This window comes from Phragmites australis, chromosome 7 (genome assembly GCF_958298935.1).
Source record: "Phragmites australis chromosome 7, lpPhrAust1.1, whole genome shotgun sequence".
Classification (NCBI taxonomy): Eukaryota; Viridiplantae; Streptophyta; class Magnoliopsida; order Poales; family Poaceae; genus Phragmites; species Phragmites australis.
Genome location: NC_084927.1, coordinates 21,327,606 through 21,339,213, shown reverse-complemented (window position 1 = coordinate 21,339,213; position 11,608 = coordinate 21,327,606). Strand labels below are relative to the sequence as shown.

At 41.5% G+C, this 11,608-nt stretch overlaps 2 protein-coding genes across 2 annotated transcripts; one reads left to right on the top strand and one right to left on the bottom strand.

Moving 5' to 3' along the window:
• Window positions 1–3,729: 3,729 nt before the first annotated feature.
• On the top strand, window positions 3,730–5,405 carry LOC133923482 (protein SELF-PRUNING-like). Its single transcript, XM_062368771.1, has 4 exons — window positions 3,730–4,000; window positions 4,146–4,207; window positions 4,468–4,508; window positions 4,618–5,405. Exons 1-4 carry the CDS (start codon window positions 3,800–3,802, stop codon window positions 4,833–4,835), a joined length of 522 nt encoding a protein of 173 aa, XP_062224755.1. The 5' UTR covers window positions 3,730–3,799; the 3' UTR covers window positions 4,836–5,405.
• Window positions 5,406–6,505: 1,100 nt separating this feature from the next.
• On the bottom strand, window positions 6,506–6,835 carry LOC133925460 (tropinone reductase 1-like). Its single transcript, XM_062371383.1, has one exon. The coding sequence runs from the start codon at window positions 6,833–6,835 to the stop codon at window positions 6,506–6,508; it is 330 nt and encodes a 109-aa protein (XP_062227367.1).
• Window positions 6,836–11,608: the final 4,773 nt, after the last annotated feature.

Sequence of the window (11,608 nt, the reverse complement as noted above, 5' to 3'; positions counted from 1 at the left end):
GTGCTGTGGCAGCGGCCTTCGTGCCGCCGTGTGTGCTGAGGCCGTGTGTGTTGAGGGCGTGTGTGCTGAGGGTGCCGCTATTCCAGTCATGTGTGCTCATTGCCGTGTGCGTTGTGGGGGTGGCCTTCGTGTCACTCATTTTCTTGTGTAGGGCGGCGGCGGAGCGCGCCAGCGATGGTGGCAAACGAGCGAAGGCACTGGATCAGCAACGGTGACGATGAGCTCTGTCATATGAGGCCGGCAGCAGGATCGGCTCAATGCGTCGAGCTAGCTCGTTTGCCTAGCCTTTTTCTTTTTTTATTTTCTAAAAAACCTCATCAGTGCCGGTTTCAAAACTGGTATTGCTAGTCCTTCGACTATCAGTTCCGCCTACGCAGTGCCGGTTCTAAAACCGGGATTGATGAGGTTTTGGAACTGGTACTATTGACCTATTTTGATGTAGTGTGCTAAGATCCTAACTGTATGCTTGGTAAAACCCTAACTATATATGCTCTATTAAATTTGACCATGCTCATTTATGCTTCTAGATAGGTTGGTCCTTGTTTCCAGATTAGCATTAACAAGTTGAGCTAAAGTAGATATGGTGGCCAAAAGAAAAAATACAGAGAGAAAAAGAATCACCTGCCAAAGGAGCAATCATGTCATTTGATTCCCTGCTGCATTGCCTATCATCCCAACCATCGAATCGGCATGTCACCTTAATTATCGTTCCTTCATTTTTCTTCTTCTTTTGAGATGTATAGAACCTTAGTTATCGTTCCTAGGTTGGCTTGATTTGTTTATGCTTAGTGGCATTCCAAAGTAAAATGGTACGGCACAAAGAATTTGCATTAATGTTTTAATAGTTAAATAGGATGGATGAAAGTGGCACGGCTAATTGGCATAATTAAGCTGGCTCGGGTAGCCATCTTTGACTTGTTATGCAGATTCACCGATATCATCTCGCCCCACCCCCAAATGAAATTCACATTTTGGAATGACTACAATTTAGATAGAAAATCAGTTAATCACCACATGCATATTCACTACTAAAGAAAGTGTCTTCACTGTTACCTCTAAAACCACCTTCAGTGCCCCTGCAGTGATATTCACAAGTCACGTCATTTTTCACATTTAATACATGCATGTGCGGTCCAAGGCACTTACCCAGGACCTCTCAGCTTGCGCGGTACGTCCTTAACATCCCACCACAGAAGTACTAGTGATAGCAATATGATATACTTTCCTTTTGATCCTTATTTCTTAAAACTTTGTTGTGATTATTTAGTCATTTAAATGACATCAAATTAAAAAAAAAATCACTACAAAGTGGTAGATCTCGCCAAGGGCTATAATTTTTATATAAAGTTTGTCCCCATCTGACTTCGTATGAAAAAGTTATAATTTTTTTAAGATAAAATATCATCCATTATCCTGTCAGCTCGTAACACAGACTGACAGTGATACTTGACGAACTATCATTGTCGATTCATAGTTAGAACCGATAGTGATAATCAAGTTTCACTGCCGGTTTATAAGAAGGACTAATAGTGATATTATTATTGCCGGTTTGTAGTTTGAACTGACAGTGATTGTTAATTATTATTATCGGTTCTTTTCGAATATACTTTTTGTGCGGATTCTTGACACGAACTGATAGTGATACTTCATTACTACCAATTCGTAAAGAACCAATAATGATAGATCGATATATAAGAACTATTCGTAGTAGTGATTAAGTATATATGAAAAAGGTGTAGCTCTTGATATCACACTGCTGAAAATGTGATCACCGTTGGTTCAAAAATATGATCACCTTGGTTTCAAAAAATCAACTGTAGTAACTATTATCACATATAATTCTTTACTCAAGCCGTTAGATATGACTGTGGAGCTAAGAATCTACGATAATAATGTCTTATCATAGTCAGATGATGACTAGAACCGATTATGATCTATAATAGGGACCGATAATAATATCTTGATTATCACAGTCAGTTCCAAGCAAAACCGATAGTGAAACGTTACAGTCGGTTCTGGCCACCACTTGGCTGTGATAAGTTTAATGAACGAACTGTAATATTGCTACAATATGTATCTTCTTCCTCAAGCTAGTTCTTATTCAGACGGAGCAGAGCTATCTGAACAACAGAGCTCAGTCCGAATAAGGGCTAGCTCGGTGGCAGCAACACTTTTCAAGATTTTGGTGGGGCCTCAGATTTTGGCGGAGGATTTCGTTTTTTGTTATCCAAAATTTCATTTAATGAACATATTGTTATATCTGTATTATCCCAATCGATTTTAGCATTGAACAAACTATGGCAATCATTATCTCAGTCAGTCGGTGACCCGACTATGATAACATTTGATTATCACTGTTGGATGGTTACAATCGTTTCGGAACCTGACTATGGTAAATGTTCCAAAGTAACTGTAACAATTGTATATGTAGTATTGTCGTATATTGTCTCTAATACGCAACTTTCACTACTGAGAAGCATATAATATTATATATGCAATGCCTAACAAAATAGTTAATTGTATTGTGAAAGTATTTTTTAGGCAAATATACACAATGATTGCACAAACATTCTAGCTTGTCTCCAGATACTCAGAGAGATACAACGACATTTGATGTTCAGTATAAACGGAGTAATACATGCCTATACGAATGCAACAATTTATTATATTATTATCTTAGCGTTAAAAGAGCCACCACGTTCACTCTCAAGGTCACGAAATTACCAAGTTAATTGAAAAAAATTAGACAACTCATTGTTATAAACATCTAAAATTGTCTATATTAAACCAAAAAGTTTATATCAAATACGATTAATAAATAGCTAAATTCGAAATTAAAAATTATAAAAAATTAACAGTTCAATTTTCATATGATTTGGGAAGCAAAATATCCAAATAAAAAGTTCAAATAAAATAAAATAAATAATAATTAAAATTGAGGTTAGAATAAAAAAGAAGGATCCATATCAAATATAGTCTTAGAAAAAAATTAAATTATTATAAAATCAAATATCTAAATACAGAGTCTATGTAAAATATAATTAATAAAAAATTATCATGATAAAATATTGCAACGATGTTGCTCACACTATTAGCGTGATCCACTTGCTAGTTAGGAGTTGAAAACAGCATTTCGAAAAGCAAATTATGTACTAGCTACTAGTAGTAATACATTTCAGTTTAGTTAGTGGCGCTGCACTCGTCAAATCATAATCCCAAAAGGCATTTCCAGACATTTAAGCAAGTTTCAACTTGATAATCTTAATAACATGAGACTTGAAGTACGGTAGGTTGAACTACCCCAGCTTGGGACATTGTAGGCGCACGTATGGCAATATGCTTTTCTTCTTTTGACAAATGTGGATTCTATGCAAAGTCCAACAAGCTTCTTCCCAATTGTCACACTTCCAACATATATACTCCCTCCATTTTAAAATGGATTTAACACAACTTTAGAAACTTTTACCATTACTATATAAAAGAGTATTAATATTTGCCATCCCTATGGTATTAGTAGTTTAATTTGTCATTCAGGCTTGCAGCCTTTTTGTTTGTGCCTGGGTTTTACAATATGCTAATTAATGATTGAGGCAAAAACGACGACGGAACGAAAATGTTATTCTAGCGCCAACACTGTACATTTTTCACACTTCAACTCTCCCAGCCTGGCTAGCTCCAGGCAGCTATAAATAGAGGCCTGCGTCTCCCACTCTCAGCCGCAGTCCTCAAACTGTTTATCTCGTGTTTACACTACTAGCTATCTCTCATCAACACCTAGCTCTCCAGTTCAAGCTTAGCCATGTCTAGGGTGTTGGAGCCTCTCGTCGTCGGCAAGGTGATCGGAGAAGTCATCGACAACTTCAGCCCCACGGTAAAGATGACGGCGACATACGGCACCAACAAGCAGGTGTTCAACGGCCACGAGTTCTTCCCGTCGGCGGTCGTGTCCAAGCCGCGCGTCGAGGTCCAGAGCGGTGACATGAGGTCTTTCTTCACACTGGTTTGTGCTCGGCCTGGTCTTCTCTCATACAAACTAAGTTCTAGTTCAGTTAATTTCCAAGGTTACTTTATGAGCTGTGTGCATCAGCTGATCTGGAGAAAGTACTGTAGCTTTCAGCTGAGAAGTGATTGTTGTTGTTGTTCAGGTCATGACTGACCCAGATGTGCCAGGGCCTAGTGATCCATACCTGAGAGAGCATCTCCACTGGTAAGTATTTTTTTGGGCAAGTAATAAGAAACAACCCAAGTAATTAACCAAATATATTAGCAAAACAGTTGATGCATGTAAGCATGGATAGAAATATGCCCAAGTTATCTGGGTCAGGATTATTAATGTTTTGCCTAGTTTCATATAGTACATGTCAGATGAACAAATTCCCCTAAAACTGGTCAGAGATGTACAAATATAGTATGGTTACGCGTAAAATATGGCTGACAAGAGTAATCTTTGGTGGACACCTTTGGCAGGATCGTCACTGATATTCCTGGCACAACTGATGCTTCTTTCGGTAAGTCCTTGAATTTAATTTCGTACACAACACAGCCGCTTTTGCTTATTTCTGCAACATAAAATTAATTAAAGGGTATGCGATATTATAAATGCATGCATGAATGCAGGAAGGGAGTTGATGATCTACGAGAGCCCCAAGCCCTACATCGGCATCCACAGGTTCGTCTTCGTGTTGTTCAAGCAGAAGAGCCGTCAGGCCGTGCGCCCGCCCTCCTCCAGGGACCTCTTCAGCACCCGCCGCTTTGCTGCCGACAACGACCTCGGCCTCCCCGTCGCCGCCGTCTACTTCAACGCGCAGCGGGAGACCGCCGCGCGCCGCCGCTGATCACTGGCCTGCAGCAGCTGCACCATGCACCTACTCAACCTTGCTCCGATCCCCTTAATTTGCATGCATGGCGCATGCAAGGCCTATCGACTAATCAGTATCAACCAACCTACGATACATTCCGAGCGTATCCTTCAAATAAGAGAACTCGCTGCCAAGCGAGCTGCATGCTCGTCTAGCTATGTAGTCTCCGCTGTTCAGTTCTTCAGTTATTTAATTAGCAGTCGATTTGTGGTATGTTTGTACTCGTGCCTATGTACGTGTGGCACTGTGGTGTGAGTTCAGTACGTATTTTCAGCTCCTACACATGGAGGTGATCAGTTGAATGGAACATATCCATCGTGCCGGGAACATGCATGCTGGCCGGGAGCTGTTAGAGGACTGAAGACCGGCGACGTGTCGGGTCGTGAAGGGAGGAAAGGGCCGTGGCCCATGGGTCTAGTGCCCTCCCCTTCCTAGCTACTATCCTGTTACGCTTGTGTGGCTGCTCGCTAACTGGAGCTTAGCTTGCAGAGTGTACTTGTTCCTCATCGCTTTCGCTTGCTTTAATTCGTGAGTTGGTGATCGATCGTCATTATCTCTTTCCTGTGACAAGACATGCATTCTATTGCCATATCTATATATCATAATATTAATATGGCTATATATTTGCATGATGTGTGTTTAAGTATATGGTGGTATCTGCTGTGTGTATGTATATCATAATATTAATATGGCTGTAGGTGAGAAGTGGCATCAATTCTTGGCCTCCTCTTTTCCCATCATTCGGATGACCCTTTTGGTTGATTTGGTAATATTAGATATCCTTAGCATATGTTCCTACAAATGCACTCCCCTGACTATGCGCGCGGTATAGCTAATTAGATATGCTCAAGTAATATAAATAATTAACTAAATTAAGATACTCTCTTCATTCAGAAATAATATGCGTATTTCTGGTAAGCTAGGACTTTGAAGTTAAATTTTGACTAAGATTTTTTCATAAAATATATCATTTATAGCTACAATTTTTATATATTATAAAATTATTTTGAATTGTAAATCTAGTTGTATAATTTTTATATACTATTTATTTTTATAATTTAATTAAATATTTGTTAAAATATACAAAGTTTGACATTTAAAAAAAAATACGTCTCCTATTACTAAACGGAGGGAATAGTATCCAACACGTTCACAAGCAGCAAGAATTTCTCTGGTGTACAACAGTAAAAAAACTAATTTAAAATGGCCGCAAAAAACTGAAGTGATAATTAACAGAAGAACTAATTTGCACAAAATCGAGCTGTTTAATTATGCATCACAATAGGATGCTTGATATTTATTGCCTTTAGTCACAAAGAGTATCATTTTGAACATCGATACTGTCACCAATACATTACTTTAACTGACACTGTCACAAAAAATTATCAGTACCGGTTCATGTTATCAGCACTGATGCATCAGTACCGGTTGGTAATATGAACCAGCACTGATAGTCGACTATCAATGCCTGTTCCGATCACAACCGTCACTAAAAATAATCGGACCCGAAATTTCAGTTGAATCGTGTTTTGGCTCTTCCTCGCATCCGTTCGGCTGACAGCGTCCTCAGTCCTCATGTGTTTTATCTCTTCCTCAGTCCTTATCTCTCTCCACCTTATCTCTTCCTCTCCCTCCCTCCCTCACTCCTACCTCGCCGTTGCTGCTCCTCCTATTTGCTGAGTCCCCGTCGTTCGCTCCGGAGCTGGGTGATGGAGGTGCGGGGCAAGGTGTGGCGCCCACTTAGCGGCGAGGCTCCTAGTGAGCGGAATCAGGCCACCCTTGGTGAGCGAGTAGAGGGACAGTGCCGGGTACGTGATGAAGGAGGCGATGGAGGACATGTGCACGAGGTGAGCGATTAGATTGTTGGCCATGAGGCGGGAGTAGTCGTCGGACGTGGTGTCCGCGGCGTGCTTGTAGAGAGATTGGTCGGTGTTGTTGACGAGGATGTGGAGTTGGCCATGGAAGAGGTCGTGCATGGCGGCGACGAGGATGTCCCTGTCATGCTGTGAGGAGACGCCACAGACGAAGGCAGTGACCCGGGGAAGGAGGTCCTTGTCGACTCAGCGGCGGTGGCATGCGTCCAGGTCGGCGGCTGTGCGGGAGCAGGTGTGCACCCTGGCGCCCCAAGGTACCCTTCACCTCCTCTTCCCCCCTTCGCCCACCATGTGTTTAACTATTGCCCCCATCAAGCTCTCTTCTTTGTGCTCATCGCTTTCTTATCTTGCACAGGTGGCCTGAGCATTGTCATTGGGCTGATGTTGAATCGAGTTCTTTGTGTGACGTTGAATTGAGTCCAGGGGTGGAATCCGTTCATGTGATTGAATCGATTCTCTTGTGTGATGTTGAATCATTTTTAGTGAGTTTGTGTGATTGAATCTATTTATTGGGATGATGTTAAATCAGTTTGTGTGATGTTGAATTAGTTTGTGTGATTTTGGATCCTATCAGTTTAGCTGATATTGAATCAGCTTTGACACGAGCGACGAGAATCAGTGGTGGCAGCGACGGGAGCGGCAGCTGGAGCTGCATTGGAGCCGGCTCGAAATCGAGTCAGCTCAGATGCCGCTCCCGCAGCCAATTTTCTTCTTTTTTTATTCACTGGAAATGGCAACTATGTCAGATGGGTAACTAACAATTATACTAGCTAGTATATATCAGTGCCGAGTAAAGAGTGCCGGTTGAAAAATCGACACTAAAACTATTTTTTAACCGACAGTCTTATGCTTTTTGGCAGTAGTGGCTGTCAGGCATAGGACGGACATGCAGCCAGTCTGAATAAAAATGAAATTAACTTAATGACACTAGAACACGCCTCAAATAAGTTATACGCTGCCCATGCTTTGGGTGTTTTATTTACCCCATTTTTGCGATATGATCCCACTAGTGGTTGCTAAACATTAGAGGGAAATTGAAAAACAAATGTATTTGCTTTTGTGGCACTAGCTAGCAAAATAACATGGGCAATTGTGTGGCTAGATTTGAAATATATAACTTGAATTCTTGTGACTAATGATTGTATTTGTTATATAGTGCTTTTATAATGCCTATTTGATATCATATTGTGTTGTGTCAACCCGTTGAGGTGAGGGCGTGAGGGGCAACATGATTTGCCGCTGACACCGATGACCATGATCTCCCCCAGCGTAGATGAACGCATGCATGTCGAGTTTGACTTGTTCGCTAGCTATCGGCCGATGACAGCGCGTGATTGCTGTTCGCAGGGATGGCATCCAACAAATCGTGCGTGGTCATGGCGTTGGCTTTGGAGGTAGAGGGGTGGCGGCGCCGTTATGTGGAGAGGACAGGTGTAGGGGATCGCGATGCGCAAGGTTTAGAGAAGGAAGAGCAAAGATAGATGTAAATCGCAGCATTGGATTGTTGGGGTGATCAGATGGCCGGGAGAGGAATAATAGATGGAATGGAATAATATTTGATTTGAATCATTTAATACTTGATTAGGGCCATTAATGTTGATTGGAATAATATCTGGTTTGAGTCATTAATTCTTAATTAGAGCTATTAATGTTGATTGTGGTTATAGGTGTGTGCATGTGATATTTGGCAACGTATCCTGTGAAACCAGCGACCCCGCTGCATCCCTGCATCCACTCGTCGTGGTCGCTTCGATGGAAATCCAACGATGGAGCAGCGTTAAACGATCTCTCCGTTGTTTCTCCAGCCCGAGCGCACGCCCGAGTCGTGACGCCGTCAGCGTCAAACGGAGCAGCGCCTACAACCGTCCCCATCGCGAGCGCCTTCCTCCTGTTCGCCAAGGACAAGGCCGTGGCGGAGGGCGCCGTCGCTGTGGTGCTGCTGGAGCTCGCCCTCGCGCCAGCGGAGAAAGACGCGGTCGCTCCGCCGCTGAGGTTGACTGGAAGCCGTACCTTGACGCTGGAAGCAACAACGGTATGCTGGTCGCTCGGCAGCCCGAAGCGGGAAACCCTACGGCAGCCTGGTGATGCGAATTTAGTCTTTTGTGATAACTACGGCTTCAAATAATTTAGAAGTTGTTAGCAAGTTGCTTAAATGCTGGATACTCACATGAATTATGTTTCAAGATTGGATCCTAGTATTACTACATCATGTCAATTTTTTAACAGAGAATATATAATCGTGTGTCTGATCAGTGTATATCACTTTCGATGAAGCTCCACATGGTTTGCTGTTATTAATACATTATTATTTGGCCACCATAATCAACAGTGGATTTGATAGCCTTCTTATGTAGGCAAGTTTTTTAGATTAAACGATAAAGCATAACTGCGAACCACCTAAACATTCTGTCTCTCTGTTCTCTTTGAATGAACTATTAATTATTATTCTCAGAACTTTATTCCATGGTGTACCATATTGTTTAGATGTTTTTTTTCATGCCAAACTGACATAATCTTTTGTTTCTTTACTAAATGCCTTAATTTAGTGACAGTTTATACGTATCCAATTTTTCACAAAGGGTATTTGTAAGTGTGAAAGATACTCCTTGGTTACCATTTTAAGTCGCTTATCGTGTGCCTAAATGTGCAGTGATGGAATCACTCGAGTCCTTGCAAATGCATCTAATGAATGAGGATGAATTAAGTACACCCAAAAAGAAAGGGAGCATTCCTTTTTGTGTAAGTGTTATGATTTTTCATATGTTGTTTGGTTTAGTGATTTTTGCAAGATGTGCTTATTGCGATTCATTTGTTATGTTGCAGTGTTCATCTTATGTACCTGAATGTGACGAGAAATTGAAGCCCAAAGTAGGTATGATATTTGAAGGTATTGAGGCTGTGGAGGAATTCTACAAGTCCTATGCACACCACGTGGGTTTTGGAGTCCGTGTTGGGCAGCAAAAGAAATTACAAAATGCAGTGGTACGAACCAAACGCTTCTTGTGCAATAGGGAAGGATTCAAAGAAAAGGGTAATGAGAATGTTGATCCCTCGAAGAAAAGGCATAAGATGAAGTCCAGTAGATGTGGTTGTCAAGCGCATATCTTCGTCAGGCTGAGCGGTGATAACACCTACAATATAGACTCATGGGTTGAACAGCACAACCATGGTCTTGTGTCTCCCGATAAACTTCATTTGATTAGATCAAATCGTCAAGTCAGTGAGAGGGCAAAGAATACACTATACACATGCCACAAAGCAAGCATAGGCACCTCCCAGGCATATAGGCTCCTTCAAGTCAGCGAGGGTGGGTTCGAGAATGTCGGATGCACCAAAAGAGACTTACAGAATTATTACCGTGACTTAAGGTATAAAATTAGGAATGCAGACGCTCAAATGTTTGTAGCCCAGCTAACTAGAAAGCAAGAAGTCAATCCAGCTTTTTTCTATGACTTTGTCGTAGATGATCAGGGTAAGTTGGTGCATGTGTTCTGGGCAGATGCAACAAGTAGGAAAAACTACGGTCACTTCGGTAATATATTATCCTTTGATTCTACATACACCACTAATCAGTACAACATGATTTTTGCACCATTTACGGGAGTCAACCACCACTTGCAAAGTGTGTTTTTTGGTGCTGCATTCTTAGCAAATGAGCAGACTGATTCATACATTTGGTTGTTTGAGACATTCCTTAGAGCAATGGGAGGGGTAGCACCTAGACTCATAATCACCGATGAAGCTAAGAGCATAGCAAATGCTATTGTTGCAGTTCTTCCAAGCACGGTTCATAGGTTATGCATGTGGCATATAATGGAAAAGGTGCCCGAAAAGGTTAGTCTGGCAGTTAGAGAAGACCCTGAGTTTTGGAATAGGATAAACTTGTGTGTTTGGGGATCAGAAACCCCGACTGAGTTTGAGTCACATTGGACTTCTATCATTTCAGAATTTGGCCTAGAAGGGAACGACTGGTTTGCTAATAGATTTGACATTCGAGAGTCATGGATACCAGCTTATTTTATGGACATATCTTTGGCTGGCATTCTTCGAACCACGTCAAGGTCGGAAAGTGCAAATTCGTTTTTTAACCGTTTCATTCATCGCAAGCTGGCTTTTGTTGAGTTTTGGCTTAGATTTGATACAGCTTTAGAATGCCAGCGACAGGAGGAATTGATGGCGGACAACACTAGCATTCATACGACACCTCAACTTATGACACCGTGGGCAATGGAGAAACAAGGAAGTGCAGTATTCACATATGCAGTGTTTGAGCAATTTCAGCGTGAAGTTATTGCCGCAAGAGACAGCTGTTGTGTTCAAGGCATTACACATGATGGCAATGTAAAAGTTGTGTCCCTTAGAGATGGCCCTACTAAGGTTAGGTAGGTCCGTTACGAAACGGAAACCATGATAGCTAATTGTTCATGCAAGTTATTTCAGTCAAAAGGTATTCCATGTCGCCATATTATTCTAGTACTGAGAGGTGAAAATCAAAACGAGCTTCCCGCATACTACATTATGAAAAGATGGGGGAAAAGGTGTAAAAGGTAGAAATACGCTCAACAAATTATTGCATAGACATCTGAAATTAATATGACTGATGGCACTTATTTTCTTTGTAGGGAGAGTATTTATGATGATCAAGACAATCCACTAGAAGAGAAGCCCACTGATCCATTGGATGCAGCAATGAGAAAGAAGATTTCGACTGTACGCAATAAGTTCGAAGATCTCATTCAAATGGCTAAATACTCAGCTGAAGGAATTGAGTTCTTAACCTCGAGTGTGTTCAACCTTGAGTCACCTCTACAACATATGGTTCCGGCTATTAAGAAGACTAGGCAAGAGGAATATGAGGCTTTTATTGGATGCAAC